General features: G+C 43.4%; 2 protein-coding genes across 4 annotated transcripts in view; both read left to right on the top strand.

The window, feature by feature from the left end:
* The first annotated feature begins 907 nt into the window (after positions 1-907).
* Positions 908-14,393, top strand: KDELR2 (KDEL endoplasmic reticulum protein retention receptor 2). The gene is made up of 5 exons (XM_080387063.1): positions 908-1,123; positions 7,928-8,028; positions 11,012-11,170; positions 12,124-12,376; positions 13,156-14,393. The coding sequence occupies exons 1-5, from the start codon at positions 1,033-1,035 to the stop codon at positions 13,188-13,190; spliced, it is 639 nt and encodes a 212-aa protein (XP_080243189.1). The 5' UTR covers positions 908-1,032; the 3' UTR covers positions 13,191-14,393.
* Positions 14,394-15,394: 1,001 nt separating this feature from the next.
* Positions 15,395-27,235, top strand: part of DAGLB (diacylglycerol lipase beta) — a 14,199-nt gene continuing 2,358 nt past the window's right edge. The window contains exons 1-14 of one of the 3 annotated variants that reach the window (XM_080387023.1): positions 15,396-15,607; positions 16,119-16,270; positions 18,365-18,539; positions 19,196-19,457; positions 20,580-20,705; positions 21,695-21,822; positions 22,822-22,948; positions 23,322-23,405; positions 23,844-23,921; positions 24,368-24,448; positions 24,540-24,667; positions 25,139-25,207; positions 25,310-25,382; positions 26,390-26,643. In XM_080387023.1, the coding sequence (XP_080243149.1) occupies positions 15,513-15,607; positions 16,119-16,270; positions 18,365-18,539; positions 19,196-19,457; positions 20,580-20,705; positions 21,695-21,822; positions 22,822-22,948; positions 23,322-23,405; positions 23,844-23,921; positions 24,368-24,448; positions 24,540-24,667; positions 25,139-25,207; positions 25,310-25,382; positions 26,390-26,643 (1,832 nt within the window). In that variant the 5' untranslated portion in view covers positions 15,396-15,512. Of the gene's footprint in view, positions 15,608-15,863; positions 16,271-18,364; positions 18,540-19,195; positions 19,458-20,579; positions 20,706-21,694; positions 21,823-22,821; positions 22,949-23,321; positions 23,406-23,843; positions 23,922-24,367; positions 24,449-24,539; positions 24,668-25,138; positions 25,208-25,309; positions 25,383-26,389; positions 26,644-27,235 lie in introns of all 3 variants that reach the window. The other 2 variants (XM_080387025.1, XM_080387024.1) reach the window with 2 other exon arrangements.

The following is a 27,235-nucleotide window of genomic DNA, read 5'->3' as shown; positions in this document are numbered from 1 at the left end:
GCAATACATAACCTTCTGCTGCGGGAAATTCTCTGCAGACAGTTGTGTACATCGTTCTGAAACAGTAACGTCCTCGTGCTATTTCCTCAAACAGGGTGTGAAATGATGCGAACCATGAGATTTTTAAGAAGTAACTTGCTATAAAAAAGCGAAGCACCGCTGTTGAGCTGGGATAACCCGTTACCTATTTTCCGCAGTCCTTGGAAATCATATTCCTGTGGGGCTATTTCCACCGCGCTTTATTTCGCTGGCTGTCGACTGCAGAGCGCTGGGGGCTGGGGCCCGGGGCCCGGCCGGGGCGGGAAAGCCGTCCCTCGCGGCGGGGGCTCCAGGCAGGGCTGGGCGCGGCGGGGGAGGAAGGCTACCGGGAACGCCTCGCCGCTGCAAGAGGCGATTCCTGGTCTGCCGGGAGGTTTGCCTGCTCTGGGGCTACTGGGCACCGATCAGTTAGCTGCTCGTTTTCACAAAACACGCCAACAGCTACTAAATACCAACTGCTCCGGTAGGCGAACGTCCGACGGCTCCACTACCGGCCGGGGCCCGCTGCCGGGACCCGCCCGCGCCGCCCCAGCTGTTCTCCGCTTCCAGCCGGTTAACAAAGGCCTCGAATTTATTCATCCAAAAGGGCTTGTGAAGAGTTAACGGCGAGACGGGGGCCGGGGCCTACTCGGCGCGGGGCGCGAAGCCCGCGCTTCTCTGCCCCGGGCGCGGCGGGGAACCAGGCCCCGTCAGCGTTGGGCCCGGGCGGGCCGGTGCCCTCGGTGCCGGGGGCGGGAGGGCTGAGAGAGCCCGTGGGCCGCCCCCGGCCCGGCACCCGCCCGAAGGCCCGCGGCCCCGCCACCTCAGTCAGGAGGCGGCGCGGGGCGGCCCCGGCGGCGGCGGCGGGGCGGGGCCGCTCCCTCCCGTTTCCCAGGGTGCACCGGGCGCGGTGGCTGTCTGGCCACGTCCCCGGGCCACGTCGCTCGGTGCCCGCTGAGCTTACGCCATCTTCGCTCCCCGGCTCCGGGCTGCGCTGCCGCCTCTGCCGCCGCCATGAACATCTTCCGCCTTACCGGGGACTTGTCCCACCTGGCGGCCATCATCATCCTGCTGCTCAAGATCTGGAAGAGCCGCTCCTGCGCGGGTGCGTGCGGAAGGCCGCTGGGCGGGCGAGGGCGGCGGGACCGGCCGGGCAGCTCCGGGCCGCGGTGCCTGAGGGGAGCCTGGCAGGGGGTTGGGCGCGATCGCCGCCTGCTCGCCGTGGCGGGGGGGGTGGGGTGGCGGGAATGGGTGTGTGTGTGGTGCGATCGCCTCTGCCGTCCTCTCGCCACCGCTCCCCGAGGGGGGCTCAGCGCAGCCGGGGGAGGGGGGTCACCGCGGGGGGTGTCTCGCCTGCCCCGCTTGCCCGGGGGCGGCTGTAGTAAAGGGGGAGAGTCGGGGGAGGGGGGATTGGCCTCCACCTGCGGCGGCCGCCAGGGCGGGAGGGCAGAGCTTGCTCGGGCAGGTGAAAAGCAACGATCGCTCCCTTCAGCGCGGGGGGAGCGGGCTCAGCCCTCGGCCTGACCGGCCTCGCATCTAACTCACCCCTCTCCAAACCCAGGCTGGGGGGGGGGGGGCGGGGGGGCAGCTCGAGGAGGGGGAAGCCGCATCCCCGCCGCCGGGGGTGGTGGTGTGTGTGCGCACCCGCGGGCGCTGCGATTCCGTTAAAGCTTTAGCAGTTGCTGTTTGTACTTGAGTCGCCGAACACCGCCACTTCGGCTGTCCCCAGGAGGGTCGCTCCTTCCTTATGTAACGGCCCGGCGGCGGGCGAATGAATGGGGAGGCAGGTTCGGGGAGGGTGGGGGACGCGTCCCCCGCGGGGCGGTCAGCCTCCTTGCCTCCCTCCCTCCCTGCCTGCCTCCCTGCGCCCGGCGCTGGCAGAGGAGACGGAGCTCACTCCCTCGCCTTCCCTGACAGCGCACAGCCTTCCGATTGTGTGTTTACTGGGCAGCTCAGCGCCGCTCTGCTGCCTGAAAGCCGCTCTGGTGCAGCGCCGGGAATAGCTGACTTGCACTTTGCAGATCCTGAAGTTTCCCTGGCTCTCCCCGCTCCCCTTCGCGCACCGGTCTGCGTTGCCGGCTGACCCCGACGCCCCCTCCTTCCCTTCTGTTTCCCGCTCCCGCCGCGGCAGTCACCGCGCTAATCACTGTGCTTCGTGCCGGTTTTAAAGCTCGTGGGGTGTTTTCTTGTTCGCACTCCCAGCTGCAGTAGGAAGCCGTAGGGGAGAGCCTGCAGGCGGCTGTGAACGGGCGTTCAGCCGGGATCCTGGCCTGCCCTGACGTGGCAGAGGTGTGGCGGGGGGGGGGCTGGGTGCCGTCTGCCCCGCGGTCTGGGCGCTGGGGAGAAGCCCCTCTCCCGCGGCCAGCCCGGCTGAGGAACGCCGCCGCTGCCTCCCCTGCTCTGTACCTGCTTGCTCGAGGTCCCTGTGATGTGGTTTGCTTTTTGGCTTCTACTGTACGGTTTGGTGGTGGTTGGAGGGAATTGCAGGCAGTTGGTATAGCTGCGGCATAGCTCGTTCCTTTCAGAAAGCTAGGAGTTGTTGTAATTCAAAATGGGCATTTCGGAGCGCTGCGGCTTATGTGGAGCAGGCTGCTGGTCCTGGAAATGTCGCTTCTGCTCTGGACTGGGGTTTGACTGTGAGCTTGACTTTGCCTTCTCTCCAGCGATCTTCTCCTTCGTTAGTAAGAGTGATTATTCTTGAAATTGCTTTGCCGTTTGTCAAAATATCGTTCAAATACCAAGTTACTGTGGAACAGATGTATCTGTAAAGTCTTCAGTTAAGAGCATGAAGAATTAGTTTAAGCTGCAACCTGAAAGGACTGAGAATGGGGAAAGAGATTTATGCTACAGGTAAGAGGAAGTACAGGTTCTGTATGTTTTCATATCAACTCACTGTTTGCTACTCGCTTGATTGTGCAAAAGAAGAAAAAATAGTAAATTAATAGCTTTGGTTTTAAACACACCTAAAGTAAAAACTGTGCTTAACTTTACAAAAGAGTTCAAGCAACTGACTCTACGGTCCAAATGCAGTGGTAGCGCAGAACTATTGTTTCTGAGGTCATGGAGCGCAACAGCTCCTTCCTAATGAACTTTTCCTGTCTCAGGCGGTAGTGGAGCAGGAATTCTGTCTGGATCTGGCAGCAGAGGGCCTGGCCTTCTCCAACTCTTCTGTAGGGTTGTGTCTTCCACCTTACTTGAGAAATGCAGTCAAGATGACAAGAGATTTAATGATCTAAAAACTGTATCTCTGGCTGTCTGAAGATGAAAGAGGAGAAATTCTAGTGCAAGGCTAAAATTCAAATAGGGTTTTAACCAGGAGATTCTTAAGTGACCTTTGGACAGGAGGTTATTTACACAGTATAATACAATATAACCTAGTCCCATCTTTCCGCTTAAAGCAATCTGATGTTGTTTTCCTTAAGTCAGTTGTGATTTAGGATCTCTTGTTACTGTGGATTTACTTACAAGAATGTAGACTCATACCAATCATTTTCTTTGATACTGCTTTCTCCAACACAGAAAAGTAAATGGGCCTGTATTACGCAGGGTCCTCAACTATTCCCTTCACTAGATTAATCAGCATCCCTGAACATATACATGCATGGGCTCTTTCAGCAGAAAACATTTGCTTTGTTCATTTTCCTGAGAAAAAAAAATGAAATGGGGATGCGTTTGTCTGGGATTGTTGTCTTTGTGTCTTCCAGTTCTGAATCCTTAGGAGTAAATCCAGATCCATGTTACTTGTAGGAGATCAGTGTCTGAGGCCTAACAAGTCTTGTCTAGAACAAGAAGAGCACCTCAGAGGAGCATCGGACTGTATTTTTGGGGCTCCATCCTGTTCCTTGTAGTGGTTTGTTGTTGTCAGTTGTGGTTTCTACTAATACAAATTTTGTAAATATGTATTTTTGCATAAAACAAGTTGATAAAGTTGAATGCAACAATAACCCCCAGCTGCTAAATGCCTCTTATTAGAGGGCTTTCTGTGATTCCTTTACATTGCACGGTTATTAGAGCAGTTTATAAATTAAATAAACTTGTACCTGATGGGTTATTGGTGACTAGGAAAATGCAGGCAATGCAAAATGCAGCTGCTTCTTTAACTGTGCACTTTTGAAGCAGCACCAGCAGCTTAGAAAATAAATAAAGGCTTCTAACTGATTGCTAAACTGTGGGCTGTGATCCATGAAGAGCTGGCAAACCACATGGTGCAGACTCCTCTCTTCTGGTTGCATCTGTGTGTGTCTGAGGCCTTTGTTCCAAGAGGAGCTCAGAGGCCTGTAAAAGCAGCTGGAAACGAGAGGGAGACAGACAGCCTGTGTACCTCTGCTGCAACCTACTGTTTTCTGAAGACACATCGTTACCCGTTTTCTTTCCTAAGAAGTGGCTCCTCTAATTGCGGAAAATAGGTGAGGCTAGGATAATCTGCATTATTGAGCAGTCAGTATTTTCATTGTTTGACAAAGAATTTTAATTTTTTTTCCTAATTTAGTCAATACGTTGAAAAGAGAACAAAGGGGAAAGCAAATCAAGCTATGATTTCAGAGCTGGCAGGAAAACAGTTTTTTGCGTGACTGGTTATTTGAGTTTCCAAATTTAGAATTTGGAAAAATGTTTGCCACTCCAAATAACAGCTCAAAAATAATTACTAGGAGCTGTGGAGAATGTAGCAGGTAACTCCATTATTGACTTGATGTCATAATTAAGAAATTCATGAGACTTGAAGAATCCTGTGCTTTCAAATACTGTCATGTTCAGACTGTATTTTCTAATCCATTCCAAGTCAAATTAGATTGTTTGCACTGCGAATTACTGCCTGAAAATTGATTTGCTTTTCTCAGTGTCATTTGTCAAGTGTTAAAGGTGACCTGCAGTTGCAAGGGTGTCAAATTATGTGCTGAATACTCTTAAAAAAAAGTAGTGTAGGTAATAAATGTATAATACTTTTGCTAGGTAATGTAGCTGTGTCTCATGTCTACTACGGACCAGATCATATGCTGTGTTGGAAGACTTCAGGCAGTACTTGGCCATAGGCTGCCACCAATTTGTATTTTCTCAAAAAAATGCCAGTTTATGTATGTTCAGAATTTTTTCTTTGAAGGAAAATTTTGCCTTTCTCAGTGGACAAATTTGTGTTTAGAGTTAGGTTGGGGATTTTTTAATTGAAAGTACAGGATTCTTAATGTTAGTATTTTATTAGCAGAACCGAAGAAGTTGTAGCTGATGGGGACCTCATACGAAACAAAACCTTTTTTTTTTATTAAATACTTCAAAAGCCTGTGATGTTTCCATGATGAAGTCTTTCCTTAGAAGAATTTCCATTTGTAGATTTTATGGTTGTGATACACAGTTCATAGTTAGTAAGTAGTGTACACACTCCACAGCCAGGCTGATTGCATGCCTCTGCTTCTGCCCATTGCTCTTGACCTAACTCACAATAGCAAAATGAGGTTGATGAGAAAGTACTGCAATTTCAGCTCTGCTGTCTTCCCTGACTGAAAATGAGCTGAGCTTCTGAATTAAAGTTTCATGCTACTGCTTTTAGCCAGGCTAGTGTGCAGAAGTTGAAGGAGTTTTTTCACACGTGAGGATGAAACAAAATTGAGATGTTTGACTCTTCAAAACTTGAGCCCAGAGCTTGGGAGGAAGAAATAAAAACGCGTTTGTTTAGCTCAAGAACTTAGTAATGTTTGTGGGAGTAAAAGGAAAGGGAGAAGGATGAGAATAACAGCCATGTAGTCTTAGTATATTGCAGTTGCCAAACCATGAGCCAGGGTCAGCGCTGTGGCAGGTATGTTGATATATTTCCTAAAGTTTTCAAATGCATCACATTCGTACAGCAGTGTTTACCCGTTTCCTCGCCCCATTTTTGCTAGGGTTACGGATACTACTTGCTCCCATTTTGCCTGTCTCTCCATAGATCTTTGATTTAAACTTTGAACCTTGCCTGGTCTAGCCTACTTAACTTCAAAATTAGTTTAAACTTGGCTTTAGGATGTGTTTCAGGAACATTTGACTATTACAAAGATTGGAAGTTCAGTGAGAAGTACTGAAAGCCTTAATAAAAATTACAGCTTTTGGCTTGGGGGATGATGTGAGGCTGGCAATGGCTTTGGGCAATTTGTCAAGCATATTACATGTGTTTATGTGACAGTACATCCAGGTCCAAATTTATAGCCATTATCAATAATTAATGGATCTTATATGCTTTTTTGCTCTTCACAGCTATTTACTAAAAGAAAATAGCCTGCTAAATAATGTAACATAATTATAACTGTAGTGTGACGCTGTACTGTATCTGTACAGGTGGATTTCTTTGTCCTGTAGGTTTTGACCTTAGGACAGCGTTGGCTTGCTGGGAGGTTTTATTGGTACAAGAGTAGGGCCCTGTCAAGCGTTGTAATGTCAGTGACCACACCTGGGATGCAACTGAGTGAGAGTGCTGCTTCCGCTGTCTTTGCAACGTAGCTCTACTTCAAGAAATGTCGTGTATTCTTTTTCTAAACTTTGGGAAGTAGTTTGTTTGTGGGGTTTGGGAGGTTTTTGGTGGTTTTTTGTTGTTGTTTTGGTTTGGGTTTGTAATACAGTTTTTGTTTTATAGTTTTACAGTCTGCATAACTGTAGGTTTTGAAGCATTGCTGTTTCCTGTTCTATTGTTGCTTGTGGGCAGTTGGGTTGTTCTGCAGGTAGTACAGGAGGCCCACCTTGTAGACATTCACATATGAAAGCTGCAAACAAAACCTTCTTTTCATTGTTACTGTTTCAGCCATTCCTGTACTTCATGTATAAACACGAAGTCCCTTCATCAGGGGCAGCTTCTTCAGCGTTTCTGAGGCCAGAGTGAAAAAGGAGTTCAGTATAGCCTTTCTTCCAATTGCTTTATGGCACTGTTAATAAAAACCTTTATCAGAAATATCTCTGTATAAAGGGACAAGCATCTTAAGCCTTGCATCTTAACCATCTCCTAGAGAGTATTTTTCCCCTCATGTTTTTTGAACAGTATTTGCATGCTTAGCTGAACAGGTTCAAATATTTTCACTCTGGATGACTGAAAACAAGAATAATTGGAATAACAAGATAGAGGCGCAGGCTAGGTTGTTTTGTCTTTCTGTTGTGACTCACCGCTACGTCAGAATGATGCTTCACCTCAATTTTCAGAAGCTTTTAGTGGCTGATAGCGCAAAGCTTTTATGCTTCTAACTCTCCTGTAGTGGCTGAAGTTAAGTGCAAGCAAATATTTTGAGTTTGGGGCTTTGGTCTGAAATTGAAAGTTACTTTGAAGGTGCAGTGTAGATGTCTGTCATGTTAGCTCACTTCTCGCTTTTTTTTGTTTTGTTATACATAGCAACATCTGGTTTTGACTGATAGTAATTTTTTTTCCCCACGTGGTCAATTAAGTTTCTGAATTTAATTGCCTTATGTTTTAAAATCAATGTATTCCTTTAAAGTCATGTTATTGGTGCTTGCATACTTTCTGATTATCACTGGGTCTGTAGTATCTGTTGCCCTTGGACCTTTCCAGCTATTCAGCATCTAAAGAATGCACTGAGGCATGTGACAGCACGCTGAGAATTGAAAGCTAATGCAGCCTGGCTGCATGGTGCCCAATGATAACGCAGAACAGATAGTGTAATCTCCAAAAATACCACCTGTAAGCTATCTGCTGTGATGAACTTCTAAATCTTGTGTAGTGCTAGCACCTCCTCTAGTACAAGGTAACTTAAATTCACATTACTGAGCTATATGAACTTACAGTTCTGTTTGGACATCTTGGAAGCCTGGATTTTGTCCCAATTTTGTAATCAGCTTGCTTAGAAATAAAGGATATATATCCTTTCTCATCCTTGGCATCAAGTATTTTAAAGCACATCATCACTTTTTGAATAATTAATTATTTCCTTTATCACTTTAGGTATTTCTGGGAAAAGCCAGCTTCTGTTTGCACTGGTCTTCACTACCCGTTATCTGGACCTCTTCACTTCATTCATTTCATTGTATAACACATCTATGAAGGTAGAGTATACTGAAGAGTTAGAAAAGCTAGTAATGTTGCATGCAGAGTGCATAATTTCATTATTAAAAGCTTGTTTAAATGGCCCACTGCACAGTTATTACAAAACAAGTTCTAGACGGGCTTCGGATAAAGAATGTGGAAGATGGACTCAAAATCCTACTTTTTTCTACACTCTACATGCAATTTTTAAAAACTGTTTGGGGACTGTGACATTTAGAACAACCGCCATTTTGGTTATTGAAAATAAAAGCTTTGGGGAGAATGGTTCAAATAAATTGTATTTCTCAATTGAGACATTAGAGCTTAAGTAAATCTCTTTTTATCCACTACAAGGTAAATTAGTATTCAAAATGCATTGCCAGAATTGCAGCTAGACTCTGGGCAGAGGCTGATAAAAAGTTGACAGGAGTATACTTTTAGGAATGTAGCTTCCATTAGGTTATATACCATGTTTGCTTACCTGCTGAATGTTAACGAGCTCAGATTTGGTTTTGTTGTTTCTTTATTCCTGCAATTTCTGGTGCTGAGTACAAGAAAATAAAGCGGTAGGCTGGGAGAGTGCAGCATGTCTGTGGCACCAGAACAGACACTTCTTTAATCCAGTTCCTTTATTCTTCAATTTTCTTGATGGTCTTCAACTTTAGTTTAGAGGATAGTATAACTTTGCCAGGAGAAAAGACTAGACAGTCAGCAATGCAAAATGCACTGAAGAATTAGGGGAATGATACTGTAAAATAGAATTTTAGATTTTAAACTCAGTCATGCTGTTGTCTTCTAACAAGTCAAACATGTATGCTTAAGTTTTAATATTGACAGTCTACATGAATAACTGTGGATTAAGTAAAATATTCTTGAAACACAAGCTTTTCCCCCCCATGTGATTTCTGAGAATATTAAAAGCCACTGTTGTGTGCGCTAAAGGAGCAGCTAGGGTTTTCTTGTAATTTATGTGTATTGATTGTGATTCAGGGTCATGACCATGTCTTTTTGCTGCATCCCTCCTACCCAAAAAAGGAATTAACATGACACTTGTGATACTCAACTTCATAGTAAACTTGAGTCTTGCCAGAAATGAAAGGGTCATCTTCTGCTCAAATCCAGTATTAACTTGCAGAATGGAAACCTCTGTTACAATTTCAAAGGTTACTGCCTGGAGAGGCTGTTAGATGTTATTGGCTTTTCAGCCCATTATTGTAGTACCAAGACAAAGCTGCTTGAGTGTCCCAACGCAGCTTCTTGTCCTGTCTGCATATATTGAGGAACATACAACATTACACACTTGTAGAGAACAGGAACTACTATACAAATAAACTAACCCAGAGCATAATTAGATGAACTTCCTAATCTGAGGAAGATGCTGTAATTTGCAGCAAAAAATTTTCATTTCTGTAGAGTTAGGATTTTCTTCAGTATTTTTAGAGAAATATTAATTAAACTACAGTTGACATCTTGCTGTATTTTTCTGTCAGTGATCATCAGATATTTAGGAAAATTAGTTTCTTCTGAGTTCCAGGAATGTATGCAGCAGTACACAAATTGGCACTATCTGCCTGCCTTAATGACCTGCAGACTAATTTTTATGATTTATTGCATTCTGTAGCTTACAGTTTCTTTTTTATGGTACCTGTATCTGGATATTGGATGCATTTCTGCTGGTGCACTCTGCAGTCATTTTTCTACTGTTCTTTTATTTTCGTATTTTTAAAAATGAAAATTTTTTGTGTCCCAGAACATGCTATAGTTCTCACAAATAAATCTTTAATAAGGAGTTGGGGTTCATTCACACTTTCTTGGTATCTCCTATGACCATACCAATTCTGATCAGTTTACACTTGTAATAGGAATTCCATATATCTGATATCGTGTCCTGTGGTTCTTTATCTCCAGTCAGCTGGGGTGCTAGTGTAGTAGAGACTGTTTTGGATTCTGAGCTCCTTATTACAGTATTTGTAGTGTTTTGTATCTGTGAACAGTGCTTTTTTAGTGATAGGTATCATCTGCAAACAGTGGTTTTTTTAAATCTTAGTTTTCAGTTGTGAAGAATCTATATTTAATGTGATAAATGGTTTGGAATATTTAATCTTTGTGATGAAACTGAGGCAGAAGCTAATGTCTAGTCTGCTGTACTATGTTGTCTCCAGGACAATGAGCTCTGTCCTGATGATGGCAGATTGACCTTTAGAAAGGCATATGTTCTCTGTGATTCCGTTTTCTCATCTGTAAAAATAAGGCTATTTGCCTAGTCCACAGGGAAGAGCGATGAAGTCAACTGTACCATAACAAGTAAAAATGGTAAGGTTAGACATCAGCTGAAACCAAAACCAAGTTCTGGTTCAGTGCTTCTAGCAGTCTGTTAGTTTCACAGGTTTTATGGCCTGTTGGTTGGTGAAGAACACTGTCCACTTGCCACTCTTCAGATTTTAGAGGTGTTTAAAGGTCTAAATCAAATCAGCTAATTTGTGGTATGTTAAATGACTGAGTCTGGATGGGGTTTATTGAATAGGTTTTTAACTGCCACCACATGAGCCATACCAGTCGCAGGCTTTTTGAATGTAAAAAGACCACTCCCATCATTATTGCATGTATGCACATGCACATTTTTAACATAAATTTTGGGCCAGTGCTTCCCCTGCAATAGCAGAAGGGGTATTGCTTCTCCAGTCAGCTCCTTAGTTCTCTCTGCTCAGGGAAGTGTCCTTAAAGGAGCTTTGGGCAGTCACTTCAGCCAGGTGCAAGGTGATGCTTTTAAAGCAACAAAACCAGTAGAGCCCAGAGTCATTGGTTTTGAATTATTACTCTGCTGAGAAAAGTTAAATACCACGACATAGCCTGGAACTGCAAAAGCATGTAAACAAACAATACAAACAACAAAAAAAAGCAGCACTTACTCCTTTTAGTGCCTGGGAATATCTTTGTTCATTGAGTTTGATCTAATCCTGCAACCTCTGTGGGTTGTTTTGTTTTTATTTCCTTACTCTTCAGCTTATCTACATTGCTTGCTCGTACGCCACTGTGTATCTGATCTACATGAAATTTAAGGCTACCTATGATGGAAACCATGATACATTCAGAGTGGAGTTTCTGATAGTTCCTGTTGGTGGACTCTCATTTCTTGTCAATCATGACTTCTCTCCTCTGGAGGTGAGTTGATTGTGGGCAGGAGGTTATTTTTTTTCCAAAACATTTGGCACATGGAAATGAGAGTTTTTAGGCTGAGGAGTGCTTGAAAGATGCCTGTGTTTAGCAGGTTCAAGCTAATCCTGTTTCCTCAGTGCATCTCCACAGTGTAGATTTCTGTGAAAATGCAAGGTACTTCAGGAGACAGGCATTACTATCAACATCAGTTATTTTAAAGCAGAAGACTTATCATTTTCTCAGTACACTCTGATGGTTGTATTAATTCAAAAGTATCATTCCTTTTGTTGTTAAAGAAATGCCCCAGAATGCAGTTTGAATAGTTGGTGCCACCTGGTGAAAACAAAAGAAATTACAATAATTTTAAAATTTTGTAGAATCATAAATGGTCTAGAGTATTAGAAAGAATTGCATTGTATGTGAAATGCAGCTGTGTTCCTATCAGAAAAAAAATACTTTGAACTCCCTATAATTACATTTTAAACGGGTGATTTTTTTCCCACGAAATAGAGAATTAACTGTAGATGCTTACTTTAAGTGGACTGAGTTGTATTTTTATATTTATTAAAGGAATTTTTATTGCAACACTTTGAGACATAATTTTAAATTTTGTTCTGTACTAACTCATTCTTTAAAAACCAATAGATTAAAAAAGTTGCAAGAATGTCAACCGATGGGTGCACTGATAAGCTTCCTCACGAGTAAACCTATGCTTGCCAGCTCGCTAGACAGGTGGTTTGGGGTGTTTGTTGTCTACTAAGAGAGTTGTTCCCTTGTACCATCCCATGGTTGATTATGAAGCTTTCACTTAGTTTTTCCTGTACCAAGGATAGTTTGCCAAATACTGTACGTATTCATAACTTTGTTAGAGAGTGAAAAGTCAAGTCAAATCAAATTTATTCTGTGTTTCTGTTATCTAAGACAGTTGAATATACCTGTGGTTGTTTTTTTCCTTTCAGATACTGTGGACCTTCTCCATCTATCTTGAATCGGTTGCTATTCTCCCTCAGCTTTTTATGATCAGCAAAACTGGTGAAGCAGAGACCATCACTACTCACTATCTGTTCTTCTTGGGTCTGTACCGTGCCTTGTACTTAGTCAACTGGATTTGGCGCTACTATTTTGAGGGATTTTTTGACCTCATAGCTGTTGTTGCTGGTGTGGTCCAGACCGTTCTTTACTGTGACTTCTTCTATTTGTATGTTACAAAAGGTAAGTAGTGCAGTAACTTCCAGCTTCAGGCTGCAGAATGTAGCAATTAACAGGTTCTGAGGGATCTGCTATATCAGTATTACTAGGCTGTTAATTGTGTGCAAATTATTGCTGAAATCTTGATTTTTCAAGTATGCTTTCTGCTAGTGTGGCGTTTCTGAGGATTGCTTTTGAGTATAGATAGAATATAAACATGTAAATGGTCTGATTAAATTAGTGGACAAATTTACAGTAAGTATGGCTAAATACATGTTACTGTTGTCTTCCATTGATAACAGTGATCCTTATGCTTCTGACAACGTACACCATTTTGTGCAGATTCCATGCTTACAGATACCTTTCTCAGTGTTTTAAATACTTTTAAGAGTCCAGATGATTTTTGATCTGTTTATGCTAAGTGTAGAAGCAGTCATTTCTGCTGGGTGCATAGTGATTTTGCCCTCGTTCGCATTCCACCTTCCATCATGTAACTACAAAGCTATATGGATGGGGCTGTGTTATTTTAGTCATAAGTCTTAAGAAAGCACTGTCATAGCCTAGTACGTCCTATGGGGATGAAAAGTGAGAATTGCAGGGTGCCACAGTAGGGCAGGATCAGAATAGTTGTTCGTTCATCATAGTTTTACCAGTATGTATTGAAAAGAGAGAGGCAAGCCCATTTCGTGACAGAGTGATTTTATGTGGTAGGTTTTGGTCCCTTTGAAGTTTTAACAGCATGTGTTTCTCCTAGATCACATCTCTGCTTTGCTAACCATTTCCTTTCCTGCTTTTCCTTACAGTACTCAAGGGAAAGAAGCTCAGTTTGCCAGCATAAGTGCCAAAAAACATCACCAGCATCTGTCCTTTTGGATGCTTGGACAGAACAATCCTTATCACAAGCAAAGGCGAAGATGCTTGAGACAGAAAGTCAGAAACACAGCTCTTTATAGTGCAGGTAGTCATCAGCGGCTCTGTAAGAACGGAGGAAAAACAACCAGCAGATTTCTGTTTGATGCATCTTGCCTTTATCTTTTTTATTACTATGTATAAAGATTTTTTACATGAAGAAACTTATACTGTATTAATAAATTCAGTGTATGGTTTCAATTGGAATAGTTCCAAAAGTGAGATTTTTTGTGAGATTGTTTATGACCAGGAACAAGTGCAAACTTTTTTTTAATTTTCAAGGATTTCTTTGAAATGACTGATTATTTTTTTTTTTCTGTTTGGTTTTTTTTTTCCAGTGCACAGGTATGTGCATCCTTGATGGATGGTAGTCATCTGTTCTTTCCCTTTTGATTCAATTTTCATTCCACTATATTTATTTTTTTTTCCAAAAGGTGAATATATTTCAACTCTAAATCTGAAACCACCGATGTTTGATGTGATGTGCTGGTGCCCAGTCTTTGTGCCATCTGCTGACATGGAGTTCCTTATTTAAAATATATGTTGGTGCCAGAAGGGGAACAGTCACACCTTGTAGCTGTTCCCCTTCTAAAACAGGCTGGTGGCAAGAGGACGGTGAGGAAATCCCTCGGGGCCACAGGGATGGGCCCTTTTCTGTTTTGCCATGATATTTGGGAGGGTAATCCCAATAACGAAAGCACTTGGCAGTGCGGGTCGTGAAGGGCAAGAGATGCGGTTGTGTTGCTTAGTAGCAAATGCTTGGGACTGTAGTCTTTATTCAGGAAAAGAAGTTTAAATATCTTGGATGTGCTGCCCTGCTACACCATTACAGCTACAGAAATGGGAGACTTGTAAGTTGATTACGGTAATCCGTAGGTGATCACTTTTAAACAATAACTACATTTTCTTTTTAACAAATGTGTTATAAGCAACTTCCATGTTTGGCTTCAAGTGGTTTTTGATGTCACTTTTGGACAATTAGGTTGTTTTGTTTTTTTACAAACTTTTCAAAATCAGCAGCACCAGTTACCATTCTTTATCCTTTAAATGATTCCCCTTTTTTTACTGAGCTGTTGCATGATTTATCCTGTGTTACCATCCTCAATAAACACTTTATGAAATGGTGAAAATGTTTCGGGTTTGTTTTTCATTCCTGAGTTAGAAGGTTTCTATTAGGCTGGGACCAGGTGATAAGTTGTGGTAAGGACGAGTCGCTTGATGTCATTCATGCTGTCACTTGGTATGAAATATAAACTTGTTAAGGCGGTGAAGGATGGTTACCGCTGAACAGTGATGGTGACTGAGTTGCTTGTTCTGTAAGCTCGGCTCCAGCCCAGTGCAGTTGAGGGTTTGGTGCTTGTATCTATTTCTATCTTCAAGAAATAATTTACCTTCTCTAACTTAGTCTACCATCGGTAACCGTCACTAACTAGGGGCAGATACTATTCCTAGCCCCAAATGCGAATACTGCTTTTTGCTTGCGCAAAGCTAGCGCGCTGTAATGCTCAGGTGCTGCGCCGAGCGTCCCTCCGCGGCCTGTCCCCGCAGTGACACGAAAGAGCCGCCCGGTGCTGGCGGTAGCCGCAGGGCTTGTGAGCAGAGGTGGGAGCCCCGGTGCCTGGGGTGGTAATTTGCTTCCCCGGTGTTCGCTTTGTCCTTGGATTCAGTGGCAGCGTCTCTCTTGGCCGTGTCGTCCCGGCCCGTGCTCGGGAGGGGGCAGGAGCGGAGGGGCCGGGGGGAGAAGGCAGCGGGGCTGGGACGCGTCGGTGCTCGGCCCCGCCTTGGCCGCAGGCGCTCAGCGGTTCTGCTGGGCTGGCGGGGCCGGGCACAGCCGGTGCTCCCAACGGCCCGGTGCCGGCCCCGCCCCCGCTGCAGCACCGGGCGCCTGCGGCTGCCGCGCCACGGGCCGCCCCGCCCCCCCCCCGGCCCCGCGGGCCGCGCGCGCCGAGGGGCCGCCGCGCAGGCGCCCGGGTGCAGCGCCCCGCCTCGGCCAGCCCCGCACGCGCGGGCGGCGGGAAGGGCCGGGGCCGCCCAGGGCGCGTGCGCGGCGCGGCCCGGACCAACGCGGGCGGGGCGGGGCGGGGCGGGGGGGGAACGACACACGCCGCCGTGACGCCACCGTGACGCCGCGTTCCCGTGACGTAGCGCCGGCCCCCGGGCTGGGCGGCGCGGCCGGGGGGCGAGGGGCGGGCGCAGGGTCCTGGGCTGGCCGTGACGGGCCGGCGCCGACGGCGCGGCGCGGCCCCGCAGGATGCCGGGGCTGGTGGTGTTCGGCCGGCGCTGGGCCATCGGCAGCGACGACTTCGTGCTCCCGGGGGCCTTCGAGCTCTTCGTCCGGCTGGTGTGGTGAGGCGGGGACGGGGCCGCCTCCCCTCAGGGGCCGCTCGCGCGCGCGGCCGGGGCCCGCCGGCGGGTGACTGGCGGTGGCGGCGCCCCCTCGCCTGAGGCGCGGCGGGGCCGGGGCGGGCGCGGCGGGGCTGGGGGAGCCCCTGGGCTCCTGCGGCCGAGCGCTCCCGGTGCCTTGGCCGCCGCCGGCACGGAGCCCTCGGCGCCTGGTTGTATCTGTTCGCAGCTCGGCGCTAATGCGGCTTCCTTCCCTCAGGAGTTAATGGGATAATTCCTTTGTCTGGATCAGCCTTTGGAGCTGGGGGGATGAGTAGCAGCGCGCGGGGAGCCTCTTGCTCGGTCTGCGGGCGGCTTTGCTGTGGTGACTGCCGAGTGTTCGTGGGGTCCTTGTGTAACGGCTCCCTTTCTGTTCGCCCCTGTGCTCGGGTGGAAACTGTTCCTCAGGCGATCGCTTTGCAGGATGCACTTTCCCCTTCCAACTGTGACGACTTATCATCTCACTTTCCTGTAGGTGGATTGGAATTCTTGTGCTTTACGCGGTTCATAAGGGGCAGTTCAACTGTCCTGGGGGAGGATTACTCCACAGCTACTTGCTTGTCCTCCTCATTCTCCTGGCTTCTATAATATGTGCGTTATCTGCTCTTGTATACGTCAGTATGCAAGGTAAATAGTTAATAGTAATATTTTATATTACTGTAGTATGATTGTAATATATACTTTTTAAAATCTGGAGTTGACATTAAAAGAAATGCAAAAAAAATCAAGTGCTTTAATGGTAGTCAAACTTAAGAAACCACCTACCAGCATTAATACATTGGCTTTAATAGTATTATCTCCGTTAGTCAGGAATCTAATATAATAAACGGACACAGTAGCATAGTGCAGCTAATGGTGATATGTTCATTACCATCAGAGCATCTTGAAAACTTCATCTGCGTTCACCATTAATACGTGACCTCAAACAGAACGCTGCTCAACCTCTCTGACAGGAATTTAGGGGAATTTCTCCAAAATTGATTCTTCACCTGAAGTATCAATGTTAGCTTTGCCTCGCAAAGGAAGATTTGGTCATGTCATGTGGAAGTTCATATGCTGCAGTGGGTTGCTTAGAAAAAATACAAATAGGAAAGGGTTCCATGTCAATGTCATAGTGAAACCAGTGCAGTAAGTACTGTTAAATAGAACAGGACCTACAGTTTGAAGTGAATTGAACAGAAGGATGGACCCCAAAGCAACTTCGAGTTATTCGTATAAACGTTTCATTTTGGGTTAAAAAATGCTAGGAAGGCTTTTGCCCTGGATAGGCGCTTCGTTATCAAAGTAATGCTAGGAGGATTGATTTGAAATAATATGTGTGGTCTCTGGAGTAATAGATGAGACCCCACAATTTCTAATATATTGGTCCTCACAACACACTGTAAATAAAAGAGTATTTAAATCATTTAAGTGGAAAGAGTGCGTGAAGAGAAACTATGATAGAGCAGAGATGTGGATGATAATCCTGGCCTTGACTCTATAACCACTGGATTTCCTACAGTTTCCAGAGGAGTGAAAGGAAAATTAGCCAAGTTATGCTATTTGTATCAAGTTGAGGAGGTGAGAGATGTAACTGTAGATAGCAGGGAGAAAAGACCTTTGTTTACTATAGAAATACAGCTATAAGGCCATTATAACTAAGAAATGGAAGAATTCTGAGGGTGAATTACCGAGAAAATTGATGGTGAGGTGTCTTGGACTGTGGTTATAGTGTGTGGGTTTGGGAGCAATGGTTCTTGCACATCCTTTGCACTGTACTGACATCGGCGTTAGTGATGCCAGTGGTGAGCCTGACTGGAGAACTCACACACTGGTTTCTGGTGCTGGGAAAGGGAAAAAAGTTGGTTTTAGGAACCACTTCCATCTGGTTACAGCTGTGTTAGCAACCATGCTGCTGCAGTACAGGTTACAACCTGGAAACGGGAATAAGCCAGGGCTTTTTAAAACAGCTTTGTCACTGGATGTGAACCGCAGCTTTACAATTGGAGAATAGTTTCCAAAGTTGTTTTTGTTCTGCAGTGGTTTAAGCCTTTACAAATTATCCTGCCTACACGTGAACACGTGCACTCCACCATCTCATCACCCTGCACTCAACAAACTGGTTTAAGGAGCTGAGCTGATGAAAAATCACTCCCTTTTTTCTTGCCTAAGAGTGCTAAAAGGATTGAAGTTGTTACTAAGCTAACAATACAGAAAATAGTCTATTATTTGTCCTGGTAATGGTCCTATTTTTGTTCTCCTGAATAAAAATGTGAATTAACTTATTATTTAGTGACTCAGTAAACAGAACTTCATTGCAGCCCAGCAAAGTAGCATCTAAAAATGAAATATTCAGCAAACTAAAAGTAAAATAGAATAATAATAAAAGCAGGCACCAAAAGTTATAAGGAGCTGTAGGTGAGCCAACACTCTGGTATGCCGCTCTGGCTTATGCTGAGCACAGCAGTACTGCCTCAGGTTTACTGCAGAACTGTCTCTGACTAGACAGCAATTTTGGGTATTAGTAGAGTAGATTCTAAGAATCATGACTATAAACCCATTGTTGTTTTTCTTTTCTCAGCTTCAGTGATGGCTTTCCATTACTGTGAAAATATTTCATAGTTTCAGTTAAATTTTCTACTTTCTTTAAAGCTCAGAAAGCTCGTATATCTGGGTAGGATCTCAAGTACTTAAAATGCATTCACAAACAGTTCCTGTTTTAAATTCTCCCTGCAATTTCAGGAACAATTTCTAATCCAGGCCCAAGAAAATCACTTCCCAAGCTACTTTATACTCGCCTACTTCTCTATTTGCCTGAGTTCATCTGGGCTGTCGTAGGAGCTGTATGGGTGTCAGACAGCAGCGTGCAGTGTGAGAAGACTGTGATAAATGTCATCATTGGGACAGTTATTGCAAGGTAAAGGTGCCTCCGCCCTGGAATCTAAGCTTGATATTGTGAGTGAAATGGAAAGTGCTGCTTGTATGTTTTTTGTATGTCTTTATTGAAGGCTTTTCCAGCAGTTGGAGACTTCAGTATTTCTTATAAATTATTGTGGGTTTTCATATAAGGGTTTTCATTGTGAAAAGAGAAGAAATTTTAGATCTAGACAGCTAGAATGAGTTGATATCCTTTCCTAAACAGGCTTGAGCTACTTGCCTTGAGAGAGCACGTTAGAGTGAAGGAAAGGAGGTGAAGATCACAAAGGGTAAGATGGATAGATGGAAAGTTAGAAAACTGGATAAATGTGAAGAGGTTAGTAACTAGTTCACTTAACTGGTAGTGAGAAATGGAGCCTTCACACCTCTGTGTTGCTGTTTCCAAAGCACAGGGCTGTGACTTTTGAGGTTGGTGCCCTGTATGGAGTGAGCTGACAGCCTTGTTCTTGTGCCTAGTGGGCTGAAAGCCCAATAACAAAACATGCACCCTGAACACGGTAACAGATGGTGTTCATACAGTATTTCATACCTAACTTTGTTTTCTGTCTGTCAAGATCTATAGTTGTGTTTTCTTGCATACTTGTGAGAAGTATCTGGGTTTACAGTCTTTTTATCCCACTTCCTTCTGTTTTGCAGCTGGGTTATCATCGTCTTTACCATCATTGGAGTTCTAATTGTCTTTGATCCACTTGGGGGGAAGAAGACTTTTTACCTCACCAATGGTGTAAATCGGAACCTGGAAAGCAGTCAGTCAGGGCAGTTGCTGTATAATGTGAAGAACACTGCCACCAGGGTCTGGGAAAAAAGGATCAGGTTACTGTGCTGCTGCATTGTGCAAGACGATGACCATCGAGTGGCTTTTACCAGTATCGCAGAGCTTTTCCGCGCCTACTTTTCAGTAAGATAGAAAGCCTTTTTTGTGTTCTCTTTGAACTGACTCTGAATTTGCAGACGTTGCAACGCATGTGCACCTTTGTTCAGCCAGAGGTTCCTGCTACCTTGTGTGTTGAAATCAGGTTTTGAATATGCAGATTTCAAAAATAAGGTGATTCTCATACAAGGTATACAACACTGATTCTTCCCTTCCTTTAACAAAGGTTTCTTTCCCTTCACAAGCATGAAGGGCTGTGAGAAAACAGTGTTCTTTCTCCTTAGGTATCTAGTCAGGAGAACAGGGGTGGGTTTCTTTTCCTCAGTATGTGAAGATCCAGGCTTTTTTTCCCACTGATGATAATGATGATGAGTCATACCCATAGCAAAGAATTGCACTGCTGTCTGACTGTTGAAGAAATGAGCCCCACGGTACGTTAAGGCAGTCTTCCCATTCCGAGCACTTCTGAGCATGTGCCAGACCAGAGTTTGCACATGCAGGAAGTTGCTTTTTGGAAACGGAGAACATTTGCCAAATCAGAGTTTACATAGTGCTGATTTAGCTCAAGTTCATGTCACCTACTGCTTGGGTTACTCGTAGTTCAGTGTGGCCTTTGAAAACTGTTCATGATATCAAGACTAGTATTCTTGTTTATTGAGCAGTACTGGGTGATGTATAGCTACAGCCTCCTCAGTGGTTTATAGGGTAAAGGTAATAAGTCTTTAAGCTGAGAGAGCTGCCCCAGATGGCTGAATAAAACACTTCAGCCTTCTCCTGTGCAAAATCCTTCTTGGTTGTTCTCAGTATAGAGGACTTAGAAAGTTTTTAACACAGTGTTGCAGAACAGTGATCAACAATGTCTGGATCATTATTTGCTATATGGCTGAGCAGGTCCTCTGTCAGGTGTTAAGTGTAAAGTTCATATGTGGAATCGTCATTGGTCTTACTGAAGAAAACATTAAATATCTACAGAAGGGATGGGAGGTTAGATGCTGCTGTGACCTGTTTCTCCAATGCACTTGTCTCAGAGTAAAATGTATTTATATAAACTGAAAAAAAAAAAAAATTCCATGTGTGTTTTCTTATGAGATAGTTTTGTCGTGTTGAGGTGTGGGATGGTTTTAAGTGCTCTTTCATTTCTTTGTACAGGACACTGATCTGGTGCCAAGTGATATAGCAGCTGGCTTGACTCTGCTCCACCAAGAGCAAGATAAAATGGAAAGTTGCCCAAAAGAGCCTGAAGAAGTCCTCTGTCATTCTCCATCATCTCTTGTGGTAAGAAAGGGTTGTTGCAGCCTCTGATGCTGTTACTCTGGGAGATGGTGCCAAATCAAATTAAAATGCACTTCTTTGTGCGGTGGTTTTCTGGTTTTGGGTTTTTTTTTAACAAAATTAAACACTACTATAAAGATTCACAATTTAAATTATTAATAAATGCAGTGAAAACGTCTTGGTGAGTTTGCAGTCAAAACATTTCTCTGCTTTTGCATAAGTAGAACTTACATACGCATGGGGAATTAAGTGCAAAAAAAGGAACTGTTTAGGACATTTGAGTATTATTGAAGAGCTGGGAGAGAAAAGGAACAGAGAGAAAATTAATACTTAGTACTATTAGCATAGAACTGAAAAGCTAGTCTTTTAGTATTGTGGTCTGTTTAAATTATGTCTGCTGCAAATACCCAGACAAGGTAAGAAGTAAAAATAGCATCTTTTAAATGCTTGCAGATCATGGATTACAGTTTGCTAATTGGTTTTTGCTAGTCTTCTGTGGTAAAATGCCTTATAAATTGTTTTACCTTCTTTTGGTCTGTGCTTCATAGATGTATGTAATTCTACTTCAACCGATGCATTTCTGTCAATATCCTTTTGAATCCAGCCAGTATGACAGGGTCATGCTTTAAAAGCCTTCACCAGAGGGATCTGCTAGAGTGTTTAGTCCTTGCTTTGACATTCTCAAGTAATGTATTTGGAGTGAATGTTGTTTTCAGTGCTGAGCTTATCAGTGTGTAAGTATTGGAAGAAACTGATTTAATGAGAGCTTTTCAAGATACTTGAGCTTGTAGCTATACAAATAAACACAGACTTTTCCTGGAATGAGCGGCTATTTTTAGTTCCTCTTAGACTTTGAGGTTTTCCTTTCAGATAGTGCATATTTCATTATGCCTTGATTTTTACTAGTCTGTGTTCAGGTTTTATTCTGGGGCAGCCTAACACACCTATTTTCCTCTCTCTCTCCTTCCTTTTCTTTCCCCGTGTCCTTTCAGACAGATGATTTGGATATTGAACTGGAGAATGCTGCTCACTATATGCTGTTTGCTGCAGCTGCTTATGGCTGGCCCTACTACATATACACCAACCCATTTACTGCACTCTGTAAGCTCAATGGTGACTGGTAGGTTTGATCAGGAGCTTAAAAACACATAGCTTCCTTTTATTTAACTAGCATCAGCAGAAATAAAATATTTTCAATAGCAATATTTTTGTTGCATTAAATTGTATCACTCTTGGAGTACATGGGCTTGACTATTAAGAGTTATTTTGAACAAACTCAGTAGAAGCAAAATTCCAGCCTCTTTCCACCCTCAGAAACAGATTAGCTGTTTTTCTTTGAAAAAAATGCGATTGAGATAACTAAAATTATTTAGCAGAATGACAAAGGAAGAATTGGAGTTAAACCAAACATTTTAAAATGAGGCTTTTTAGATTTGCCTTCTGGGCACATATGTATGTATGTGTAGAAATAAAAGTTTATCAGCAGTTTTCCCTCTTAAAGGAATTAGCAAGAGTTACCTGTCTCTCCAGCTTCTATTTTACTCCCTTTGCCTCCTTAACACAAAAAACCATTTATAGTCGGTGCTGAAGTACACATAATGCCATGTAGGATTACTGTGTATTTAAGTGAGCACTGACATTTTTGACTGTAGCCCTGATTTTCTTAATTAGTAACATGAAATACTGATGTAACCTACTGAAATATAAATTACTTGGAAAAAAAATACCACATGATAAAATGGATAAAACATGAGATAAGCCCGCTCTGCAGAATTTGTTTCGAATTTCCTTTTTTGCGTGTTTGTATTTTCTGTCATTGGCCTGTAGTTGTAAGAATTCTTTTCTTACTGCATTGTTTGCTCTGCTGATAGTCCTGTAGCAATGGTGTATTTGCCAGTCCTTGAACTGAGAATGCATGGCATGCTGCTCCAGCAAAACAACCAGGGGTGTGGTTAGAGGTAATACCTTGTACTAGACTATTGGTACTATTGAAAAAAAAAAAGCTTTTGATTCCTGGCAGAAGTCCTTAATCCTTCTGCAAGTGTAACTGAGTTTGATTCCTTGAAAGGAAACCTAAAAAACTGGAGCATGAAGGTTTTTTCTCTCCTGTGTTTGTTAGTTGCGGAAATAGACCAACAGATCCTGATATAACTGGCAGTGATCGTCATAACTTTCACTTTGGATCCATCCTAAAAATAACAGGACTGCAGTACAGAGACTTCATTCATATCAGTTTTCATAACAAGGTAAATAATCTGGACAGGCATTCAGAAAAAAAACTTAGTGATTGATTCAGTGAAAGCAAGGGGTGAAGCTTCTAGTTTGCTTTCAGCATTTATAAAGTGCAAGATGCAAAGCCAAGTGAAAACTGGCCCTGAAACAGTCAGTTCTGATTTCTGATTTTTTTTTTTTTTTGGTAAAGGAACAGCCACAAAACCATTGACATAAATCTGTCTCAGTATTGCAAAAAAGGCACTTATAATGACTTGATAAGGAAATAATTCACCTTCTTTCCATAATGTAATAAAGAGCTCAATAAGAGAGCTTTCAGAAGGTGAGAACAAATGCTTGCTCTTATAAAAACTTGGTGGCTTTACTGATTACATTTTTCCTCTCCAGATCTATGAGATTCCATTTTTTGTTGCTTTGGATCACAAAAAGGAAGCTATTGTGGTTGCAGTGAGAGGAACCTTGTCTTTTGAGGTATCATCAATCTGCTATAAATAATAAGCTTTACAGAAATGAGTGAACTTCTGGAATCTAGAGGAAATTGTGTTATGCTGGCGCATGTTAAAAATACCTCACTCGCAGGGATGAGTTTTCCAGGCTTAAGTTGTAAGCCCTCCTGTCCTTGGATGGGTAATATTCCCTGTGCCACTGGAAGAGGGTATGGAAGGCAGGTGGTGGTAATTCCTTTTCGCTGTGAGTGGAGGTGTGTTGGTAATGTGTGTGTTTGCAGCTTGGAAATAATAGCTGAGATCAGAATTGTGATTGTTCTGTGTTTGCCTGGGGGTGGTGGTTTATGACGGGTTGTGTTTTGTTGCTTACACCCTTGGAAGTCAGCTCCTTGATGTCCCCGAGTAGCAGAGGTGAGCCATGAAGCTCTGCAGAGAGGTCTGACAAAAGCTGTCTTGTTTATAGGACATTCTCACTGATCTGTCAGCAGATTGTGAAGACTTGACACTGGAGGATGTCCTGGAGAATGGTTTTGTGCATAAGGTGTGGGTTTGCAGCTGTTGATAGATCATCTCAGCAGTAAGAAAACTATAAACACCTTTACAGAGTTTCTATATACCCTATATAGGGTTTATATATTTTATAAAGGGATCCTGTAGTTAAACAGAAGAGTATTCTCCTTGTGAGACAGATTGCACAAATTATTTCAGTGGCTTGGTTGTTGCATCAAATACTGCCTCTGGAACCACAGGGCAGAATTTGTAATCCTCTTGTCAAGACTTCATGTCCTTATTAAATATTCCAAAAACTTTTTAACCATTACATACAAGATCACTTGGTTATAACTAGATCTCTGTCAGGAGCATGTTGAAAGAGAAGACCGGCTTTGCAAAAAGGGGGTTGTTCTGTGGTGGTGTTGAATTTGAAGTATATATGTGTCACGCTTCAGATTAGATATACCCTTCTAACTTTAAGTGCTGTTTTGTTAGGGAATAACTCAAGCTGCAAATTACATCTATCGAAAGCTAATAAATGATGGAATTTTAAACCAGGCTTTCACAATTGCTCCGGTAAGTTACCTTCCAAATAATGTTGTTTGCCAGAAGAATTACACAAAGCTTTTTCTGTGTCCGTGTCTCAGTCTTCTCTTTCTGCGTATAGGAATACAAGCTTGTGATAGTTGGTCACAGTTTGGGAGGTGGAACAGCTTCTATATTGGCGATCATGCTCAGGAACTCTTTCCCAACATTAAGATGTTACGCCTTTTCTCCTCCAGGAGGACTGTTAAGGTAAGAGAGCTGTTACTTGGTTCTGTGTCTCAGGTGCAAAAATTGTCAAGGTAGTTGGCAAATAACGTTAGATGGTAACTCTGGGCTTGGCTGTATAAGAGTTTGTTTATACATTCTCCACTGGAATTAGATTTGGTCCTTTAGTTACAGCCAAGTTCTTGGGGGAATGTTACAGAATGAAATATATCTAGGGAATTCTGTCAGATAGTATAATTAGAGTTTAAATGTTTCAGAAATAGAATGCTCACCTGACTAGTCTACCTTGGCCTGTTTAACATGTGCACAAACCCTTACAGTCAGTGTTGAAGTTACTCTATAGCAGGTAGGTCTGAAAGCCTGCAGAAGAACTGACTGCGAGTGCTGCAGCTGCTGCCATGTACTTGGATTTTTATTGAACGTAATGATCATCATAAGACTGAAGTGTGCATATCTCTTTAGTGTATCTAAAGTGCCTTTTTTTTTTTTTTTAAGCAAATCACTTGCAGATTATACTAAGTGCTTCATTGTTTCAGTCATTGTTGGAAAGGACCTTGTTGCAAGGTGAGATGGAAATATTTTGGAAATGATTGTCCTTCTGGGGATGTGTTAGATTGCAGAGAATAGGAGGCTTTGCTTTACTTTGTTCTGTGTGTGTTTAAACAGGTTAAGTATGCCCAACATGGAGGATTTAAAGAGGAGAATAGTGAGAATTGTGGCAAACTGCAGCAGACCCAAGGTAACTAGATGCAATTCCTGGTTAAAAGTCAGTGGAATTGTTACCTGAGTTAGGCCCCAACTTTAACAAAGTGACAATTGACAATTGGTGTGTGTATTTTTGATCTTAGTGATTGGATTAAAATTGTGTTTTGGAACAAAAGCATGTGTTTTTAATTTGGCAACATTTGTGTTAGTCTCTTATCCTGTCAAGCTGTCTTGTTGGAAATTAAGATTCAACAAGACCTGGAAGATACCTGTGCACAACATTCAAGACCTGAAATTATCTGTTTGCTATTTTGCTGATAAAGGAAGCTATTAAAATACAAAAGTGGGGAGGCAGAAACAACAAAACAGCCAAAATTGTGAAATATCGGTAAGATTACTTTAATAACCATTTAGTACCAGTAAGTAAACAAATTGGCAGTTTCACTTAAATTTTACCTTAAGAATTCATTTGGAAAACAAGTATTTCTCTTGTTACGCTGTTAATTGCTTACCTCTTTTATACCATTAGTGAGAAACACTTCAGAAAGTGCTGGAACAGTGTGGTGTCAGGCAAGGTGATACTAGTGGTAGAGAGGAGTGGCTTATACATTCAAAACTGCCATTTCTGAACATCTAAAGTTGAATCTGCCGTACCCGCAAGATTTCCACGTAGTCCCAGCATAAGGAGTCACATAGAGGGCCTGGGTGACGTCATAAATGCAGAATAAGATAACAGACAGTTCGAAGTTACAGGTGCAAGAAAACTTACCTTCAGAGCAGAATCCACAGAGTAATTCAACTGGTAAAGATTGTGATGTTTTTCGTAGTGTTACTAGTGGCTTGGGTTAGGTATTGGTGAAGTAGACATTACTGTGGGGAAAACTCAGTAGGGATTTTATCAAAGAAGTTAGGGGAGTGCGTGCATACAGTCATTTTTAATCTTACAATAGTAGTTTCAGGTGGTGTGTGTGCAAGCACACAGCTAAAGTTACTTGAAGAGATGCCAAACCTCAGTTTGACTGTGTTTCTTTCTGGATTCAGTACCAGATTTTGCTGCATGGATGTTGGTACGAAGTATTTGGAGGAGATCCAGATAACTTCCCAACTGAGCTGGATGGCAGAAGCCAAGATGCCCTCACCCAGCCGCTTCTAGCTGAGGAGAGTTTAATGGTTCATCGGTCACCTTCATACAATGCCCTTGAGGATGAATCGCATTTAAATTCACCCCCTCAATATCCTCGTCTGTATCTTCCTGGAAAGATTATCCATATTGTAGAAGAATCCAGCTCAAGGAGGTAAGTAGAATAGCAAACACCACTGGCCTGGTTTCCTGAAGTCGACTTAAAAGCTGCTTCTCACTTGCAAAGTATGTGGTGTTTCCAGCTCTGTGTCTCAGCTGCGTCTCCAATACCCGTCTTTGGTTATTACGCATTAGCCAGCCTTTCAGTTTTTATTCTGTGTCTCCCTGCTGCTTTCTGTTTCACTTCAAGCCCTGTTCCTCTGTGCCTGTGTGCCTTTTTCTGCCCGCTCAGGTGATGATTTTAAATAGCAAGACTGTTCAGTCTGGCTTTGGCATGCTGCAGCTCCTACATGAGGCAGCAGGTCTTGCACTCTCACGTCCTGGTAGCAGTCTTTGAGCAGCAGCATTCGATAGCTGCTTTCACTGTTAAGGTGCAGCATATTTGGCGTAGTTCTGCCTGCAGGCACATTTAATCACAGCGCTTCCAGCTGTTTGCTGCGGGTCAGAGGTGTAGCTCCTTGGGAGCCCGCCTCATCCTGTGAGAACATTCTGGTTCCTGAGCAAGGTCAGAAGTCTTCAGGTTCTCTGTTCCAGGCTTGGCATCAAGCACCAGTTCTGACAATCTCAGCCATTGTTTTTTGTGGTGT

Source organism: Falco punctatus (genome assembly GCF_963210335.1).
Source record: "Falco punctatus genome assembly, chromosome: 4".
NCBI classification, from domain to species: Eukaryota; Metazoa; Chordata; class Aves; order Falconiformes; family Falconidae; genus Falco; species Falco punctatus.
This window is presented reverse-complemented; position numbering and strand designations above follow the sequence as displayed.

Coding starts and splice junctions, on each gene's coding strand:
- KDELR2 (XM_080387063.1), top strand. CDS start 1,033: ATGAACATCTTCCGCCTTACCGGGGACTTGTCCCACCTGGCGGCCATC. Junction 1,124..7,927: donor GAAGAGCCGCTCCTGCGCGG/GTGCGTGCGGAA, acceptor TTATCACTTTAG/GTATTTCTGGGAAAAGCCAG. Junction 12,377..13,155: donor CTATTTGTATGTTACAAAAG/GTAAGTAGTGCA, acceptor TTTTCCTTACAG/TACTCAAGGGAAAGAAGCTC.